Source organism: Syngnathus floridae, chromosome 5 (genome assembly GCF_059516105.1).
Source record: "Syngnathus floridae isolate MCC-2025c chromosome 5, RoL_Sflo_1.0, whole genome shotgun sequence".
Taxonomy (NCBI): Eukaryota; Metazoa; Chordata; class Actinopteri; order Syngnathiformes; family Syngnathidae; genus Syngnathus; species Syngnathus floridae.
Window position 1 is genome coordinate 9,820,342 of NC_142417.1, and position 20,002 is coordinate 9,840,343.

At 40.4% G+C, this 20,002-nt stretch overlaps 3 protein-coding genes across 8 annotated transcripts; all 3 read right to left on the bottom strand.

Moving 5' to 3' along the window:
• Nucleotides 1-388: 388 nt before the first annotated feature.
• Nucleotides 389-3,794, bottom strand: gins4 (GINS complex subunit 4 (Sld5 homolog)). Its single transcript, XM_088376839.1, has 8 exons — nt 3,526-3,794; nt 3,380-3,466; nt 2,715-2,828; nt 2,533-2,630; nt 1,723-1,811; nt 1,537-1,627; nt 1,344-1,448; nt 389-1,061 (listed from the first exon to the last, which is right to left on the bottom strand). Exons 1-7 carry the CDS (start codon nt 3,616-3,618, stop codon nt 1,352-1,354), a joined length of 669 nt encoding a protein of 222 aa, XP_088232965.1. The 5' UTR covers nt 3,619-3,794; the 3' UTR covers nt 389-1,061; nt 1,344-1,351.
• Nucleotides 3,795-4,464: 670 nt separating this feature from the next.
• Nucleotides 4,465-10,823, bottom strand: arid5a (AT-rich interaction domain 5A). Of its 2 annotated transcripts, none has more exons than XM_088377298.1 (7): nt 10,729-10,823; nt 9,715-9,776; nt 6,923-7,082; nt 6,777-6,829; nt 6,028-6,125; nt 5,791-5,947; nt 4,465-5,709 (listed from the first exon to the last, which is right to left on the bottom strand). In XM_088377298.1, exons 1-7 carry the CDS (start codon nt 10,790-10,792, stop codon nt 4,675-4,677), a joined length of 1,629 nt encoding a protein of 542 aa, XP_088233424.1. In that variant the 5' UTR covers nt 10,793-10,823; the 3' UTR covers nt 4,465-4,674. The 2 variants fall into 2 exon arrangements, with proteins under 2 accessions (XP_088233424.1, XP_088233425.1); XM_088377299.1 differs by lacking the exon at nt 10,729-10,823 and adding an exon at nt 10,410-10,694.
• A 2,028-nt stretch (nt 10,824-12,851) lies between these two features.
• Nucleotides 12,852-19,625, bottom strand: dbnlb (drebrin-like b). Of its 5 annotated transcripts, none has more exons than XM_088375965.1 (15): nt 19,430-19,625; nt 18,200-18,255; nt 17,858-17,970; nt 17,704-17,778; nt 17,274-17,423; nt 16,993-17,070; nt 16,685-16,836; nt 16,554-16,608; nt 16,275-16,343; nt 16,017-16,140; nt 15,645-15,788; nt 14,667-14,741; nt 14,441-14,499; nt 14,286-14,370; nt 12,852-13,756 (listed from the first exon to the last, which is right to left on the bottom strand). In XM_088375965.1, the coding sequence occupies exons 1-15, from the start codon at nt 19,510-19,512 to the stop codon at nt 13,620-13,622; spliced, it is 1,455 nt and encodes a 484-aa protein (XP_088232091.1). In that variant the 5' UTR covers nt 19,513-19,625; the 3' UTR covers nt 12,852-13,619. The 5 variants fall into 5 exon arrangements, with proteins under 5 accessions (XP_088232091.1, XP_088232092.1, XP_088232094.1 ...); XM_088375966.1 differs by having other exon boundaries at nt 15,678-15,788; nt 19,430-19,623; XM_088375968.1 differs by lacking the exon at nt 15,645-15,788 and having other exon boundaries at nt 19,430-19,624.
• Between the last annotated feature and the right edge of the window lie 377 nt (nt 19,626-20,002).

The following is a 20,002-nucleotide window of genomic DNA, read 5'->3' on the forward strand; positions in this document are numbered from 1 at the left end:
TTTCAAATAAACACAGCTTTTCATATTCAACTCACTTCTCATGAGCTGTTGTGGTAAAATTAACGTGGGTCATCTGTAAAATGCACCACTCTGCAGGATGGCTTAAATCCTGAAGGGATCGTTGTGTGAGACTATGTTGGCATGTGTGACGCGAAGGCTTACGCGCCACTCTCAGCATGGCTGTCATCTAATGTGTCACCTCTGGCTGCAGTCAGTGGGTGAAAGTGTGCAGTCGAAACCGGACACATGCTGAGGTGTTCCCACAAAAATAAACATTTCCATTACAACCAATTTGAGCCTTCAGATTATTTGCAAAAGGCAGTGAAATGATCTTAAAATCAAGCTGGGATAGTGAGAAGAATCTGATAAGATGAAATTGTCACAATCATTCATGTATGTTTTTAATGTCATATTAAAATCCAGTTTCCAACATTCATACTTATATGCAGCTTTTAATGTTTGATGCAAAACAATATTGTGCATCATTAATAATCTGATCCCACTGGATTATTGCAATGATTCCTCACAAAGATAATGCCTTTCAGATCAGGTCAATCAGTACTCCATCCTTTATTAAGGACAACTATTTGGCAATTTGAGCGCCCATTATAGTACACACAATGAACACTGATTGCTCCTGCTGAAATTTACATAAAGGCGCTTATTAGACCAATTACATCCCAGGGAAGACACGGTAACATACGGTTTAGAGGGCAGAAATGAAAAGAAACAATCAAACAAAACCTTTTCTACAAGTCTCTTCACCATTTGTATAATAAAAGAATAGATTTGCACAAATGGGAAAATTCTGTCGGCTTTTAATGTAGCACAGAAGCGGCCCATTCCTCTTCATCATTACGACATAGTAACAGGAATAGTAATAGGAATCAATATTAAGAAGATCAGATGTGCCTGCATTTGAAGCTATGGCCCAGTATTGGGACACCAGTCACGCTCTGAGCACACAAGGTTTGAGATCTGTGTCCAGATCTGTTAAACTGTCTGCTGTTTGTTTTATGACCCGTTGGAGGCCAAAGCGCTCAGAGACCAGAAACAAGAACCTGCAACACACAGTATTAGCGGCATTATAATGTTGATTCACGTTCACATTCCCACTTATAGACAGTTTTGAGTCTCCAATAAACCTATTAGGCATGTTTTTTTTTTTAATGTGGGAAGGAGCCCAAATTAGAATAAATATTCTCAAAGTGTTGCCAAGAAACAAAAAAATCTTAGTGCTAAAAATAATCTAGATGACAGCACAAAGCAGTTGCTCAGATAGGCAGAAAAATCGGAGCGCGTGCATGAGCTGTAGGGGCAGCTCAGACTTGAGGCTTACTTACCTTGACATTTAAATCAACTGTGCAGCTCCACTTGAAATAAGTGGCGCGATGGTTCGATAGCGCATGAGATGCTGAGAGCCCTCTTCAAGATCCACAACATACTCTCTGGGACAAGAGATGGAATAGTCAGTGATGTTTGTTGCTCACATATTGAAAATAATCCCGTTCAGAGGACCTCAGAAGAGTGACGTACCTCTGATCGTCGGTTTCGGGCTCCACTAAGATGTTCTCTTGTCTTTCCTTCACTCGCAGGAAAACAAAGGAGTCCAGGCATGGCGCTGGTACTGAGTTTACATCAGAATGAATAGAATCAGTATTCAAGTATGCCTGCAAGCTACGCATGTTGAGAGGAAAAAAAAAAAAACTAGAGCACCCTTACTTGCTTTGAGCATGTCAAGTGTCTGGAGGATGGGGGGCATGTGACTCAATGCCACACATTTTAGGTGGTCTTCAGTGTTTGCAGCATACCTGGAGAAACATGCACACACACACACACGTAAACAGCAGGCTTGCAACTGAAACACAAAAGAAATTCCAATATAACCCATGCTGGGATCCTGGTCAACATTTTCATATTTGAAAACTATTTTTGCTATTAAAATGATGTAAATTGAGATAAATGCAAGTCACATTTTCACACACTTTTTTTCACCAAAAAAGATCAGTTCTGAAAATGGATGGATGAATCAAGCTAATAGAACATTCTGCAGTTTAAAGCCAGTCATTCTTTGTCTTACCACAAGAGGACGCCCACTTTAACAACATTTTGAGAATCACACTACACTAAACCAGGAGCGTACTGTGTGTACCTACAGCTTACTTACACTGTAAGATTCAAGAATTTTTGATTGCATGTGAAATTAAGTTGAATACCAACATCACTATATTACCTATGTTCTCCAAAGTTGCTGCAGTGCATAAATGATGTGCATCTGCTCTTCAGAGTCCTTAACTAAAACCACATCATTGTTTCAGTTGTCGGGTGATTGAGCATTGTTACCATGAAAATCATTCGGTCCATTATTTTATTTTGAGAATGTTAATTTATTTTAAGATTTGAGACTATATTTATACTCATAAATTCTCACTCATGTGCTAACATTTTTAAAGTTTTACTGCTTGTTGTCATAGCAGTGTAGAAAATGGATCGATATACTTTAGAGATTCCAATAAGCCGTGCTGTGCTCACTCTTTAGCAAAGGCAAACTCCTCAGGTGAAAGCAGCGCCGGTTCTCCTTGGCTGCGAGACTTCTCCTTCTCAAGGACATGCGGAAAGAACTTTTCAATCTAAACCCAAACAAAAACAAGGCCATGCTGTTAAAGAGTATGTAGGGACACCAAGATGCGCTAACATTTGATGAACTGCTTGACCTTCTGCAAGCGAGAACGCAAGTAGCTGCACAGCACAAAGCGGATGCGGTCAATCTCCATGCGATGGATGCCGGCTTTGGGGTCGCCTTTTTTCACTCTCTCCAGGTTTGCTTCCTGGTGAAAGGAGAGATGGACTTGACTGAGTTGAATATACAAACATTTAACACTGGAGATAAAAAGTCAGCACATCCAAGGTTTGCTAGGCACTTGATGTAATAGCAGATGTGCTGAATCCCATTTAATAAATAGGTTCGATTATTTTAACTACCCAGATGCATTTTTTTTTCCAGTGGAGTTGTACTGATTACAGGTCACATTAATGGTGAAACTACACTGTACATCTTGGTCTCATTCTTTATTTCACAAAAAAAAATGCATTTAAACATGAGTGTAGACTTTTTAAATTCAGTTGTTATAAATTCTTAGGCTCCTACTGAAGTTCAATGTATCTATATTGTTGTTTTCTTTATGTTTATTTGTAAATTAAGTTGATTGACCATCACAACTACAAGCGTCAAGTTAGTCAACAGTGGACAGTAGTTACCATGGTTACGCCACTGAGTTTATGAACAGAAACTACTACGACGGACACTCTATCAAAAGGGCAAGAAATCAATCACAAGGTTTTCATGAGGTTTAAAAAAAATATGGACGGGTCAATGTACCATGTGTGTGAGCTGCTCCATGACACACTCCACCACCTCGGATTGGTTGGCCAGCAACTCGGGTGAGAATTTTTCATTTAGCCAAGCCTACGAAATACACAGAAACATTAGAATTGTGCGCACGATTGAATCCAAAACAAACTCACCTCCTCTAGTTTCGCGATCAAGTCGGCCGGAGTCATGTCATCCTCCTGACATTCTTCTTGGCTGATGTCGTTGTCGGAGAGCGGGTCCGACATTATTTCGCCTTAGCAAAAGTGCTCGAAAATAAACTTATCCACAATGTTACCAGGTTGAACTGTGACTTCGAACAATATGAGCGCAGTTTAACTTCTGATGCTAGCTAACCGTCGGTAGCAAAAACAAAACACTTGTTTATTCGCGCCACTGCGCCTGTTCTCGCGAGAGTGAGCATATTTCAACCCGTTTTTAGACTGCGAGGCGAGTTTTTTTGTTGTGCAATGGTATCTATACAGTATTAGCACTTATTTATTAAATAAAAGCAATTAAGTGGTTTGTCATCGTGAAGCTCATTATTGCAAACATTTCATTCCGTGCTCATTATTGCAAACATTTCATTCCGTGCTCATTATTGCAAACATGTCATTCCGTACTCATTATTAGTTTAAAGGGTTTGCATGCAACCTTACTGTACACACAAAGGTCAGTCAAATTAGACACTGATGCAGCTCCTAGATTGCCATTTACATCAATGCATAATTTTGCATACCAAAAATAGAGATTATTAGGGATTTATTAATATACTGTGTTATTATGTATACTATTTCATGACTAACATGGTTGAGAAGCCTGCTGGAATTGATATTTTGTGTCCTTAGAATACCTATAGACGCATTTGAAATCTGAAACATCACAGCAGACAAGTTTCACAAACTGTTCAGTTAATAACTTAATAAGGTTGATCTTAAATGTTATTAATATAGCAACTAATATTTCTATTGCATTGCTTTGTGTTTATATTGTCTTCAGCACTGCACTGGAAACATGAGCATAAGAAAAACTACATAATCTGTGAGTCCAATGTTTGGGTACAGAAAAGTGTCAAGGAACACCAGAGTCTAGACTAACTTTTTTTAATTACTTTATTACTTGCAACATAAATATTCACTCCACTCATTTACACCATATTAGGGATAAATGTGATCTCGCATGGCACCCTCCTGACGTGTAGCTAGTGGGGAATCACAGAATGTCCAATGGTTTGAGGGCTGCATTGAAATGGTGAAGAAACTATTTTTCTATCTGTAGAAATTGATGAAGCGTGGAGAGAAAGCTCATAGTTTGTGTGGAGCATAAAATTGGGGGATGGTGTGAGGACCCCACAGAGGGATGGTGCACGGGTATGGGTAGATGAGAGCAGAGTGAGCCGCGCTGACAGGGGCATGGCGGTACGGGAGGTGAGGTTGAGGTATTCTCATTCGGGGTAGGAAGTTCGCCTGCTGCAGCGTGGTCCGGAGATGAGAGTCTCTTCTTAACATGTCATAAGATGGCGTGACGCAGGTGGTGTGGGATAGCCTCTGCTGGGCAGGAGGAAACTTTGTTGGCATTGCTCTGAACATTTCCCATGAAGACAAAGGTGGGACAGTTTTGAAAGATTTGTTGTGATGCGTCAAAGCATCGTGTTGGATTCTGTTGCCTGGCCGGATAGGAGCAGGCCGCGGTAGCTGAGCAGATTTTGTCAAAACTCTGATGAAACCAGAGGAAGATGTTGGGACACAGTCAGACTTCAATTTGGGAGAAGAATATGTAAGGTCTTTGGTGGCAATATTTTTCTCTAATATTTTGACTTGATCTCTGTCCTTTCTCTCTCCAGATGGATCTTTCGATACGTGTCTCACGGGCGTGTCGTCATTTCGGATGGAACAGTCGGGTGCCAAATCTGAACTCGGTGCAGAGTGATTTTCATCCTCTGATGAGATGGAGCACAGGGACGGGCTCCTGGAGGAGAGCGAGGAAGAAGAGACGGGGCGAGGCGAGCCGTCAGAGGAGTCGCACTTGTGGCTGCCGGAGGCTGGCGATGCCGAGCGGTGGATAACAGAAGGCCTGTCCCTTTCCTCCCCCTGTGGATTCGCTCGAAGGCTGGCTTGTGCCAGGCGTTTCTTTTTCTCCAGTGGAGAGATGACCTCTCCAACACCTGAGATGTTTGCGGGCCAAGGTGGTGTTGCGGGGCCGTGCAGCAGGTGGTAATATGCATAAAGGTCAGGCGCCAGGGGCACTTGCGGCTGGCGCCTGTCAGCGTCAGCCGACCAGAGAACAGAACCAGGATGCGCTGCTGCTTCACTCTGACTCGATCCTCCTGAAAGCAGCCTCTGAAAAACAAAACCGTTGAAAGTCTGAATAATCAGTACACGGGATACTTTCAGTTGCGATCATCCATCATGACGCAATACCTCCGAATCTCCTTCACTGTCTGCCTTGCTCCTTTTGCCCTTCCACTCGGCTTTTATTTTTCCTCCCGAATTCCTTTTATAAGGCTTCCTTGGTTTGCTGAGTGGGAGAGGCTTATCATCTTCTCCTTTTAAATGTCTTTCATAGGGCAACACGAGCCTGCGACATGTGCCAAACTATGCTTCAACATCAATTTGTACATTTAATCTGTTTTAGGGAAGATGAACAACTGTACGTACCTCTCATAGTGTCTGCGAGTGCAGGTCGCAGCACTGGTGCTCGTAGGACTTCCTCCCAGTTCATCGTAAACTTTCTTCCACAGGCGTCGCGCTGTTACCTATTGACAGTATTACATATTTTTTGATACTTTAGAGATGTTCATATATATGTTGATGTAAAACAAACTTGCTTCATCTAAATATAACATGCATAATGATTCGACTGAGTGTTGTTCTAGATTTTTAAAAAAAAGCAAAAAACAAATCAATTTAAAAGAGTACATTTGTTCTTGGTTAATGAGGAAGTTTTATTCCTACATATACCTCACTGGAATTTACACCGGAATAGATTCAAATGACAATTAGTGCGGCAGCAGTTGTGCAGCTGTCTTTTGCTGAATGACAACCAGGAACGGATCCAAGATTTTTTTCCGCCTGGGGCTAAATAATCAAGTCTATTTTTTTATTGTAGCCAAAAATTATGATGCAATCAACAATTTGATGCGTGTCAAAGGTAGATTAAGAAATATTTTATGGGCTCGGTGCGTATTGCTTTGTTCCGTGCGGGCCAGTTTAAGAACAAGAAGTGGTAAAGTGACCTTTAAATGACGTTAAATACCACTGTCATGTGCAATGAGCTGGCTAATCAACAATGTTAATTCATCGACAGCTTAATATGTGTGTAATGCTCATCTTCCGCTTGATAACCATTAATCTGTGTTGTTTCAACCAGCAGCAAAGGAATCCTGCCATGCAGAAGATTTACTTACTGAATTGTATCCGCCCAATTTCTCAACTGCCTTGTAGATCATCCAAAGGTCAACTGGGAGTAAAAAAAAAAAAAAAAACATATAACAACTGAAGTTTACTGGCTGCTACTTAATATTCGTACAGTGTTGAGCAGTCACAAACTCACTCTGTTTGAAGCCCAGATGCGGGATTCTTTCGATGGGCGAGCCCCGTTCTTTCATAAAGGAGTGCAGACTTGATACGAATGACTTCTCCTCCACGTGCTGCACCCTGGGCCGCGATCCTTCCTTAAATTTGCCATGGACCTTAATGACTGGAGGAGACGTCTAAGGTGGAGAAAGCACTGCGTTAGGACAGCCATTGCGTCCGTCTGTCCATCCGTCCATCCATCCAAAAATGTTGTATGTTGGTGTCTTGTAAGTAGTAAATATAGTCTAAGGCACATGTGTCAAACTCAAGTCCCGGTGGCCAAATACGGCCCACCACATCAATTTATGTGACCTGCAAAGACAAATCGTGCATCAACTTCATGAGCCAATACTAAAATTACAAATTGTCATCACTTTTAAAAAATAGAGATATTGCAAGGAATTTTTATTACCACTCTATTTTTTTAATAATTGAACAGTTTTTACTAGTCTCTGATTTCAAAAGTAGTTACTCATCAGTTTGTTGTGTAGCCCGTCTACAAGAAGTTGACAGTCATACTGGCCTTCTGAAGGACACTATGACTAAGGTGCGGCACGCAACACAAATGAGTTTGACACCTATGGTCTAAGGCTACTGTAATAAATGGGCGTTGAGTGGGAACCATCAAAAGCAATATCAATATAATAATGCATTGTTATTACACTGCAGGCATGTTGTAAAAATAGCGTACCGATAATGGGAAACGATGACGGTTTTAAAATGTGAATGAAAGATTTTTTGAAAGATTTCATTTTGCATTTTAAAATTCATTAAAGCACGGGAATTCTGTTACACAATAGAGAAATAAAATGTATTAAATATCAATCTATCACCTCAACACACATCCCGAGAGAAAGCATTATTTGATATGCCCTTGCTGGAAAATTTAATTCACAATAAATAAAAAAATAATTATTCAAAATGTTTCATGCATATTGCATCCTTGACACATTTCAGACTGCCCACAAACTCGGTGAAAGCAATGTCGCTATTTGTGGTTTGCAAGGAAGTAGAAATGAAACAATGAGAGTCTGCACAAAAGTGTCGTATTAGAGAAGTTTACCGGAGCAGCGAAGAAGAGAAGCTGCTATTAAAAGTGTTTGATATGCACATGACATTGAGTGTCAACTTTTGTAATCAGGCGAATACTAGCTAGTGGACGCTACACCGAAAATGGTGACAATGAGTCAGGGCGAATGGTCCAACACAAAACCATCACTTTCAATAGATTGGCTGTATGAAAAACCACAACGAATCCTATTGATATTTCCAGTTGACTCAACATATTTTTTAGGGCAACTGCTCTACAACTAACAGCTCAAGGTAGTTTCATGTTGAATCAAGTTCCTCTCTGTGGTTCCTGCTTCCGAGAAATCGGCCAGTACAGTGAGTAATAGTGAAGGTGCGGGCCTCCAGGCGAGCCCCGACTGAGTCACCCTCCATCTACCCGGGACTAGGTGTTCTTTCAAGTTTTGTCGTTCCACTGTTGGAACCCCTCGGTGGTCTGCTATGAAGTCTTTGTGATCCAAAATGAGAGCTCTCTGTACTTCTACACCTCAGAAGGTTCACACTCAAACTGTTCAACATTTGCATCGGGGGGACTTCTGCATTCAGTTATCATTTCCTAAATGATACTGTATGCAATGTACTCAACCAGGCACTTCCGTCCACTTCATAATGGTATTTAGTATTTTTCATTGCCTTCGTCATTACTACTTATGACTCTCCCCATTCCCAGTGATAGGTATTTTATCATATTTGTGATCATCTGTGTTGGAAATGCCCATGATGCCATTGTTGAAGCAATTGATGAGTGGCTGATGCAAATTTTGAGTCTTTGCACAAGACGCAGGTGCGTTTGCTGCCGCGCAACCATTTTTCCTGATTTGAGTGGGCGTGAAGCAACCTCAAAGTTCGCGGGTACTCCAATAATGAGTGTGGAATCAACGTCACATTGACGCCAAAGTCTGATCTGCTCATTTTGCAAGCCTTTTATTGCGGAACTTCTTTCTGTCTGATGTGGCCCTTTTTTCATTTCTGTTCTGAATTTTCATTATCCATTTTCAAAAGTTTGTGATTAAAGCATGTAGGAAAGGGCAAAGTTGTTTCTTTATATATATGTATATATATGTATGTATATATATATATATATATATACATACAAATATATGTAAATTTGACATACATGTCACCGAATGTAACTACCAGGGTAAATGTTACAATGATCATTGTATAGATCTTGAACTGGGTGTCATTATTGAGAAATAAAAAAAAAAAGAAATAACACTAAATGTAAATCCTATGCTGTCAGTTTGCATTGCTGCACTACACGGAATATCCCATGCGAGTTGCAACATGGGTAGAGCTGTTGATTTCAAACTAATGGGGAACTTTGTGTGGGCGACATTGCCAAAGGTCACTGCTATAGGCCAACCTCAGGTCAATGCAGAAACCACCAGCCTGGGAAAATTTGCTAACCTAATCTGCGTTTCTCACATTGCAACTCATTCTCACTTACTGGTTATTGTGTAGTTCCTGTACAGAGGACTAAATTGGGTCTTCAAATTGCAAATCACGCGTTCCTTGTTACTCATTTCACAAGCAGAACAGAAACGACGCATATGATCAAGCGCTTCAAATTTGTACACCTTATGAAATTTGGCAAAAGGGGAAATGAGAACCCGTCTGAATGTAGTCACGTCTGCAGTCACACATCAACTGTAACGGATGAAAATAGCAATCAGCAGGCCAAGCAGCACTTTTTCTTACCTCGCCCGGCGGTGTCTCCATATCTTCTTTGCTGACCACCCTCACACTCTGGTCCTCAGGAGCTGAACAACAAAGACATCAAGTTTTATTATTTCACATCAACAATTATCCTACATGCATTTGAATAGAGTATAATATTGCAACAGTTGCATAAACATATTATCACCGGAGTCTGATATGAAACCACAGGTAAAAAACCACTTCCTGCTCATAAACACAAGCTCTGGTGCACACTACTGTAGGATATTGTTGTTTCCAGACCACACTGTCAAATACATGAAATCAGTCTGCAGTTTCAACGCACTCTCATGAGATCCAACACAATATGAGAATTTTTGATCACAGAGCTCTACATTCGTCGGGATGTTTCTTTTTGGGGTTGTGTGTTGTCAACGCTGCATTACCTCATTCGAATATACTTCATACATTACTGTTTAGAAGTTTGTGGGTTCCTTAGAAATATCATTAATCTAAGTTTCCGATATTGCCATGATGTTGAAAGGTTTGGCCAAAGTCAATAGATAATTTTTTTTTTTTTTTTAAAGTTGGCGTATAAACTCTTGTGAAAGATTAACCACTACTTCTTGACTTCTTGTCCATTTTAAATTATTTGTGATACAGTAATTGAATCCAAAGAAAATACAAATATTCATTTTAAAAGTGCCGCACTTTGGAGAACAGTATACGAAACTTACATTTTAAAATGAATGAAAGTCCCTTCTGGCCGGAGGTGTCTGCTCTCATCTCTTCAACCGCTGTCTCGTTTGTGTGTAAACCAATATGCTCCTTTTGAGATCGCTCGCTTCCTGTGCTGCGGCTTCAAATTCAAAGTCTGCTTTCAATATAACCCCTGACTTCTCTATTTCATTTATGGGAGCTGGATTTCAAATGCATCACTGCTAATTTAGACATTATATAAACTATGAACTGTGTTTTCAAAATATACATTGTGTTAAAATCTTATTTCTAAATTAATTTGGTTCAAGTAACTCAAAAGTAAAAAGAGATTCTCACCCATCTCTAGAGGACGTCTTCCAACTGGAGTTGTGTTTTGTGACTGCAGATCAAGCTTTGACATAAGAAAATGTTTCTCGCACTGCACACACTCATTGGTTGACACCTATCTCGCATGCAAACACAACCACGCACGCACACACACACACACACACACACATATATAAACTAAAATATACACAAAAATAAGATTTTTTTTTTAGGGTATCAGATGAAACCAGTATATACAAGAAGTTTAAAAAGGTATATTGATAAATTAAACATCTAAGAACCAAGACAGTTAATAATAATTAATTATACCAAATTGATACTATGCATAGAATATTTCAGAATTAGCATGCTCGTAATTATTGTGAATAATTAAGTTCACTGCTATTGTTACCCCAAAATGATCTGGGATGAATAAAAATAATGGATTTTTGAATGTAATTGTGAGGTAAGAACAGGATGCAAGGAATCATTAATAAAATGCATAGCCTAACAATTTGATGTTATATTTAACTGTAACATGTTGATATTTCAAACAGACGCTACACTCCGAGGTCACTCATTAACTGTCGCAGGTGTGAAACTCTGGAACGGTTTATGCACTGATATCGAGATGTCTGTGAATTTGAAGGACTTTAAAAAAGAAACATAGGCTTTATTGATAAAACAATACCAGGGTCACAATGACATGTAAACATGGTAGAATGCTCTGTAGGTTGTCAATTAATATTATGGCTGGAATTATACGCAGGTGACTGTGCTTTAGGTGGTAGAGGGAAAAAATACAAATAATTCTCTACATTTGGACACTTGAAAAAGTGAACTGAATAAAAATTTAATATGAATATGTGATTAAAGAATTATAAATGATAAGCCAACATGTAGTTGAATTAAATGCAAGCGTATACGTATACTGTAAATGGGTCTTTAATGGTGTCTTAAATAATTCTATCCTTGACAAAATCAGGTCAGCCTTATCTCTGCTTAGCCTCATATATAGCCCCAGATGGTTCCCATGATCAACAGCACGCAAAAGTACTTAGATAAGACATTCCACATTTCCTCTGCATTTATTTGATCTGTGACAGAAAGGGGATGCCCACTGCGGCAGATAACGACATTTCAAAGGTCATAATAACAAAATGATCTCATGTACTTTTTGTCAAATGATGTGAGATTTGATATTTTACAGTTCTGTGGATCCGTGTTTAATGTTGCGCTTTTTTTGCTGGCCTCAATGGATGAGCAACAGTAAGACTGCAAATTTGATGATCGTGTGAAATGAGTCACCTTACTGGGAACAAAGCATTAAAACACATGTTCCCCTTTAAAGGCATGAACTCAACAGTAATTTTTTCCTACCACATCAATGAGGAGGAAAGAATAATTCATCCTCAACATAATGAATAAAGAGAATCATTTTTTTGACTGTCAGAAAAATGATAGAAATATTCTTAAAATTGGTGCAATTGAATTTATTGGTAGAATTCTGTGCAGTCACTAAACACAGAGGTCAAATATTCCTTTGCAATATTCTGTGTAGTAGTGCAATGGCGTTTTGCAATACTGTACTGTACACAATTTTTTTTAAATGTGCTGTATGGTGGTAGTGAAATCTGCTCAACTGACCTCCCAACAAGCAGCAGTTTGGCAGATAGCAACTAATATATATAAAAAAAAAATTCTGAGTCTTTTAAATATATCAATGTAAGAAATTTGCATAATTTTGGTTATTATATATTAAAATTATTTTTTCCTTTTAAATATTTGCACAGGTGAAAAAAAACATCTACCCACCCATTATCTCACAACTAAAATAGTCTAAACAGCTTATTACATTTTTTTTAAACATATATATATATATATATATATACACATACATTTACCTGACCTGCAAATGACCTGGCCCATCTGTTCATTTCAAACATTAATTGTTGCCCTCAAGCAAAAGTTTGCCTGCCCCTATATTAAAAGGTGAGCATGCAGTAAAGATTTTTTTGGTTTTTATTTTTCAGATGAAATGAAACTTATGCATTAAGGAGGGTGAATTCCCCACACGGCATTTCATTCCAGGAAACCGACTTAACATATGCTGATACAAATGTGTTGAGAAACTGGATGATATGACCACAAAGGCGATTTATAATTTTTATTACAAAGGCTGGATTACAATAGACTCTGGCATATAACGACACATTACACTATATTTCAAGTTGATTTGGAACTGATCAGGAATGGTACTCTGAAAAATACTTAACTTTCAGTTTCTCTGAAACGTCACAGAAAGCATTTTTCCGCTTTTACCTCACATCACTGCAACATCACACGTTACAAATTAATAATGGAAAATGTGCCACTGCGAATGTTTTCTTGTCTTTAGCGCACGAAGGAAAAAGTTGAATGCATTGAATTGAAGGAACCAAAATGACACATTACACCCTCCAAATTTGATTTGCTATTGACAGCCCTCATATCAATCAGTCAAACACCCAGAGTGAGTGTGCTGTTCAAACAATATCTACTTCAAAAAAACCTCAAAACTTAAACATAACCTATGGGTCAGTCTCATGAAAAATGACATCTGGTGGCTGCAGCAAGTGATATAATAAAAGCAGATAAATGAGATATTTTGAAAGGAATGTGGACTCAAGTGCTGCTTATGCTCAGTAAAAGTCAAGATTCAAACTAAGGCTCATCACATTTACAGGTAAAGTGGTGGAGGTGGACACGGCGTACCTGCTTACAACAAAAACATGTTTATGGAACTGGTTTGAAATGATCAATTGGAATTAGCCAGGCCTTTTAATTGACTTGCCCTTTCATGGCTCCGTGGTGCGGAGCAACGTGACCAGTGGAGGGACTCTTCATGGGAGGTTCCCTTAGTTGCTGGGGAATGCAAGTGCCTATACGAGTTCGACGTAGTTGGCCGGAAACATTCCGAAATTGCCACTGGGGCCGTAGCCTCTCCACCATCCCTCATCTATCATCTCGATCCCGGTGATGATCTCATCGGGGTCGAAGGAAATCTCTGTATCGTCCGCTAGGAAATAAAAGAGTTAACTAGTAGGAGATCCAAACCCTTTTTCCATTCCCTTTACCAGTTATCCTCATTAAGGTTGCAGGTAAGCTGGAGCCCAACTAATGGTTGGTTTATTGTTGCCTCTTGTTATTTTGACCTTTGTTAAAAAAATGACGCAAATACTCTAATTCCATTATTTACTTAACTGTCTCTCTGATTCAAAGCATGCATTTAAACATCCCTCCATCCATATTTTGCATCCCACACCAAATTCATGGGCGTGCTGGAGCCTATCCCTGCTGTCTTTGGGTGGGTAGGCAGGGTACACTATGAACTAGTTGCCAGTCAATCAAATAATTCCAAACACATATGATTGCTATAAGTATGAATACATTTCATAAAAGCGTCTTGTAAATATTTATGAATGGAAAGAAGGTTTTAAAAAGTGTATATGTATGTCCTGTTACATTACACCGAGTTAAAAAAAATATTGAAGCATTGCATTTTTTCAATCAACTGAATACAGAAGAAAAAAAAGAAATGTAATTACCAGCCTGATAATCATATAAAGCCCGGGCACAGATTCCTTTTTCTGACGTCTCTTCAGCAGTCACCTCGTAGTTGCTCTCTTCAACCTGCCATAGAATTTAGTTCATTTGTGTCTTAAAAATACCTTGGTTTACTACAAAGGAATAGAACCAGCACCTGAGGGGCATCTTCATATGAAGGCTCCTGCACACTGGGTCTGGCAGCAGGTACGTCATCTGTTCAAATAAAAAGAATTCTTGTCATGTGCTAAATCTCCCAGCAGGTGGGAGCAGACTGCAGCTGCTAACTGGCAGGCTTGAGGTGCGGCAAATGACGTTCTTAAGAAGCCAGTGAGCTGGTCACTCGGTGCGTGAAAGTGTTAAAACTACAGCCAGTGCCCCACCTTTCAGGGGCTCCTTGGGGGCTGCCTCCGGCTCATCATACTCACACCTGGACTGTCCATCATCCACATCTGGCTCTTATCACCCAAAAATACAAGAACAGACATGCATGTACATGGACAAGCCCACACAGGATGAAAACCACCACCGGGAGCAGACATGAAGACGGATGGGAGGGGAAAAAAATGTCAACACGGGGTGATTAATTAGAAGTACAATGGTGAAATGACTAAGGGATGAGATAGCAAAATAAAGCAAAAAAAGGACAGCTGTAATTTAGACCAGTCACTCGCAAACTGGCGAGAGCTCATTAGGTGTGCGCCAGTGACAGGAACATTAACCTTCAGTTGTAACGCTGATTAATTTGTTGCTTAGGTTTATTTAAAAAAAAAAAAAAAAAAAATACATGAGGGAAAAGGACCTTGAAAAATAGATCACGTATTAAATCTCAATTGCAATACTGAGGGGGAAAAAAAATCCAAATTAGACTAGATTTATTCCAACACAAGTGTTACATACAAGTACATATGTCTATATAACTAAATACTGTACCTATTATAGGCTTGCCTTTAAGAGGCGGGGCGGGGCCTGTTTGGTTGGCAAATGGTACCTACTTGAGTGTTGAGAGGCCAACAACAGCATCTGCTTAAGTGCACTCACTGCGTTTTACTGTTCTCCCAGTGTTCAATGGCTGAAAAGTGCAAGGGTGACTGAATTTTGTTGGTCACGTGCAAGAATGAATAAAAATGAATCAGGATACTGTTTAAAAAAAAAAAAAGATACAGTGTGACTGCAAAATAAGTGTGGGAACAATTTAGTGGGAACACTGTATCCACCAATTGCCATTCACGGAAAAGAATGGAAGCTTTGTGTTTAATGAATCAGGCCCAGATGGAAAATGTGGCTTAGTGCAAAAAAAAAAAAAAAAAAAAAAAAAAAAAGGGTTGGGGAATCACCGACTGATATTGACTGACTGTCACCTGATATGTTGTGTTGTGTGTGTAAGCTCACACCTGCAGCATGGACAGGGGAGGCAGAGCCTGCCGGCACCGGGGAGGCTTGGCGCTGAGGGGAGTCGGCCCGCTCGCTTTCATACTTAGAGAGAAAAGGGCTTTGAAGGCGCCCTGAGTGGCACATGGAATCCAAAGCATGCACAGATGGATGAGGAGAAACAAGAAAGAATGAGAAAACATGATGGGGACAGACAAACAAATTTAAGTGTGATCTCAGACAGGTAGAGCTCTCCAAGAGGGCGGCGGGTTTTGGACAAATATCGCTTGAAGCCACCGCTACCCAAGAGTGCAAATGGAGGCAAAGCTGACCTTTCAAGCAAAGCGAAAGATAGACAGTACCTGGCTGGGGGCTGGAAGGGGCAACAGAGGGCACTTTTGCATCACTGGGAGTTATTCCCATCTCTCTCTGCTTGAACATTTCTCTGGGGTTCATAGCTCGCTGAGAGATGAGGGAAGCTGCCTCCTAAAACAAACAAAAACAAAAAACAGCAGGTGACTGACTTCATATATTTGAATGTCAGTTTTAAACCAAACATGGCATTAAAGTTTATAAAAAATAAATAAATAAATAAAAAACATTGGAGAAGGGGGACTCACATGGACCTTTTCCACAGACTCTCCTTGTTTGACTGTCTTCTGCTCCGCCTGCATCTCCGCCTGCTGCTCCTGATGTTGGTCACATTACATTTGGGTCTCATCAGCTACCCTGCTGAATGCTCCATAAACATCTGCATGCTGATCATTTACAACTTGCATCGCAATAGTCAACCATGAGAATATTGAAGACGACACTGCAGTCAAAACCTCCAATTCAGTTTGTGGTTGAGCTCTTTTTTTCCCCCCTCAACCACAAAACAAAAGCAGACAAAGACTGACCCAGCGTTGTTTCTCTTGCTCTCTGTTCTCAGCCTCCTGCTGCTGCTGGTCCTTCCTGTCAAAGCAACAATCAAATCAAACCAATGTTCATTTGTAACAGTCAATACGCTCGCTTGGCTGTCACTACCCACTTGTGTTGCTCAATTTGCACGGTCCTCTCCTTGTCCCGTTTGTCTCTCAGCGCTGCCTCCTTGACTTCCCTGTCCTTCCTCTCTTTCTCCAGATGCTGGCGCTCTTCATCAGCTTTGCGTCGCTCCTCCAGACGACGTCTCTCTTCCTCTTTCTGGGGCACGAAAAGGAAAGACAAGCACAGATTGGAGTGACAATGTGTGTTCAAAGAATATACAAAGCAAACTAAACCAGAAAGATGTCTCGTGAACCAGGATTCATTCTGTGTCTGCGTCAGGTATGAAGACCTGAGGAGCACCTGCGGACCTACCTCCGCCTGTGCCCAGAATGTGTCCTTGTTGGTCTTCCTGATTTCAGACATAGCGTTGGTCTTCTGGTATACGGAGCCCTGCAACAAGGACAACCAACATGAAATCATCTGCTGGTTACAGCCAAGTAGGGAAATCAATTCAGCCTCATCAGAATTGACTAACTCCATTTAATAGCTCCTAAAGAGGACTTTGTTCCCATCCCAACTACTACCTACTTCAAAGTCTCAAGTTAAGATTAAACACTGCATTGCAGAAGAGACGAGCAGCGAATAAGCCATACCACGGGACCCTGAGGGCCGCTGTCTTGGAAGCGGCTGGAGGTTTCTTTGTGGAAGTTGTAGTTAGCGCCTGAGGCCTTGGCCACCTTCTCCATGATCACCTCAGGCTCGACATCCTCATCCGCTCGGGCATTCACTGTAACGTGGGCCCCCTGAAACACATTTAAATTAAAGTTCCATTTACTGCTCAGTCTGACAAGCGCTGGTGTTAACTTGGTGTCTTGCCAGGCGCTCGCTTCTATGATATACGACGTATGACATTGAAAGTACTCCAACGGAGCCTTTTTCCACACATGCATGCGGCTTTGATGAATAGTCTTCTCTTCATGTCGTCCCCCAAAGATTAACAAAGTGCAATTCGGCATGTTTTAAACACAAACAGATGGTAGGAAAAAAAAAGTCAAATGTATATTTAAATGGGTGCTGTGCTACCTTAAGAAAGTTTGCCATGGAGCTCACATGGTTTGCACAAAGTCCTTTCCTGGCATCATTCACTCCTTCCCCCGTCTTAAACACAAAACAAATTGGTTCTTGAGGACATGTTTACTGGTGGAAGAGGACAAATGTGGTGGAATGCAGTACTGACCCAGTTGATGAGGACATATTTAGGTAGACCGGAATTTGGGTCCTGGACCCGACAGAAGCCATACATGATTTTTCCACTGTTTAGCTCCTCCACCAGCTCCTCCAAGCCTCCATCTGATAGAAAAACATTGTGGGAATTGTCAAATGGCCACTGTGGTTGCTTGTATAACAGGGAACATTTTTGCCTTTGCAAATGACGGGTTGAGACAGCAGAGGCAAGCGCTTGCTTTGTGCTGATCTTCCAGCGCTGCGGTTGCATGCTGACAGAGACATTCCAACACGCATCTGATATTGTTGTGTTTAGATGACAAAAGCTTGATAGACGCCGTAACAAATTACTCACCTCCCTTTTCAGCCAAGCGGATGTCATTACTGTTTCCTTCGTAGGTGAACAAGGCCCTGAGGAGGATACGGAAAATAGATTACAATGTCGCTCTTTTTAAACAGTTGTATTACTTTGAGGCTCCATTTACATATTTAGTTTTACTGCATGTGGAAAGAGCTAAAGCAGCGGTACTTGTTTTAAAACATGCCATTGCCAGGGTAGGTGTTTTTGGTACCTTCACTCATTCTCCGCCAGCCCAGTTAAAATGGATCTTTGGCGGCTATATATTATTACGGCAGTGAATAAGTTAATAACGTGTATATGATATTCTTAGTCACAATACACCAACGATCAATAATTCCAGCAGATGAGTCACGCTCTTGGAACAACAATGTGAAGAGAAGCAGGTTGAGAAATGCAATGAGGAAAAGAAAAACTGCACAGCACAAATTACAAACAATTAGCAAGAGAATGTAAACAAGATGAAAGTGAAGCGTTTTATCTTTGGGGCAAATGCATGCTTTTGACTTCTCTGGATAGTTCATTGAAGTGACAGTGGACCATGATCTCCTCCATGGCACATTAACACTGAAGTGACAATGGATTATGATCTCTCCATGACACATTAATGTGCCTTGGCCCAATAGTTGCAAATCACAAAAGGTCCCAGTGGTAGCTTTATAAGTACACTCCCATTTTGATCTGCATATTAAGATTGTGAATGGTGAAAATCGAAATCCCTGAAAAGTAGCTCGTTTCAATGAATACTTGAACTGCTTATGATGTCACCAACGAGCAAGTACGTGAAGATGACAAACAACAAAGAAAAGTTCGTGGCACCATATTGAATTTGTCATCAATTTCCTCATCATTGCTTAACCAGGAAGTGGGTGCATTGCGAGATTTCCTTCGTTAGTCAGAAATAAATCTACATGCAAAACATTTGAGGGGGGAAAAACTAACACTTTGGATGCGGTATTTCCAATGAATGATAGTACATGGGCATTGATTAAAAGAATATCAGATGACAAGTTATTGTCAATGAACTGACCGCACTGATGATTAACGAACAAAAATACATGTTGCTTGACAATATAGTATACGTTGGAGTTTACGAGAAAATATATTTGTTAAACACTGGCAACTTAACGTTACTTCACGGCTGACATGCTGCGATGCTAACCAGCATCATATCGCAATGTCTCCTTATTCAACTACGGAGTTTCCGTGTGTTATGATGAGCCTTACCAATTGGTGTCGGATTTTTCATTCACGACTTCTTTGTACGCCGCTGTTAACGCGGCCCCGTTTTTGCTGAGGTTTACTGCCATGGTTCTGTTGAGTTGAGCTCTGCCGGGCTGAGCTAGCCAGCTAGCTTTCCTATCCGGGATGCGCCCTTCCTTCCTTGCTTGCCTGCTGGAGGCGTGGCGCTGACGTTACCTTTCAGCTAACCAGGACGTTTAGCTTGCTCTGCTACTGGCTAACATGCAAAAGACAGCGCGAATGAGCGGTGCTTGTCTGCAACCTTTGGTATACAAAAGTGCTGCATCAAATCAGTACAAGTTGTCCATTTCAGTTATTCTATGCGTTGATTCTAAACCACTGAATATTTTCATTTCTTTGACAAATCTGGAAAATAGATTTGAAACAACAGCAGAGACGTACAGGTAAGTAAATCAAACACATCTCCTGTCATTACGCCAGACTTCATTCAAATGTAATCATTTTAATATATCAAAGCACAACTGTGCGACGTACATCACCCGGAGAATCGATGTTTATGACACAGACAAACAATTTAATTAAAATGCATCATATTAA

What these genes read in the sequence shown, in the direction of transcription:
- dbnlb (XM_088375965.1), bottom strand. Translation starts at nt 19,512, where the DNA reads ATGGCAGTAAACCTCAGCAAAAACGGGGCCGCGTTAACAGCGGCGTAC. An exon ending in CATTCTGGGCACAGGCGGAG is followed by an intron (nt 16,837 to 16,992) that starts GTAGGTCCGCAG and finishes TTCGTGCCCCAG; the next exon opens with AAAGAGGAAGAGAGACGTCG. An exon ending in AGCAAGAGAAACAACGCTGG is followed by an intron (nt 16,344 to 16,553) that starts GTCAGTCTTTGT and finishes GACCAACATCAG; the next exon opens with GAGCAGCAGGCGGAGATGCA.
- gins4 (XM_088376839.1), bottom strand. Translation starts at nt 3,618, where the DNA reads ATGTCGGACCCGCTCTCCGACAACGACATCAGCCAAGAAGAATGTCAG. An exon ending in TGATCGCGAAACTAGAGGAG is followed by an intron (nt 3,467 to 3,525) that starts GTGAGTTTGTTT and finishes TGTATTTCGTAG; the next exon opens with GCTTGGCTAAATGAAAAATT. An exon ending in GAGTTTGCCTTTGCTAAAGA is followed by an intron (nt 1,812 to 2,532) that starts GTGAGCACAGCA and finishes ATGTTTCTCCAG; the next exon opens with GTATGCTGCAAACACTGAAG.
- arid5a (XM_088377298.1), bottom strand. Translation starts at nt 10,792, where the DNA reads ATGTCAAAGCTTGATCTGCAGTCACAAAACACAACTCCAGTTGGAAGA. An exon ending in GCATCTGGGCTTCAAACAGA is followed by an intron (nt 6,830 to 6,922) that starts GTGAGTTTGTGA and finishes TTTTACTCCCAG; the next exon opens with TTGACCTTTGGATGATCTAC. An exon ending in AATTGGGCGGATACAATTCA is followed by an intron (nt 6,126 to 6,776) that starts GTAAGTAAATCT and finishes TACTGTCAATAG; the next exon opens with GTAACAGCGCGACGCCTGTG.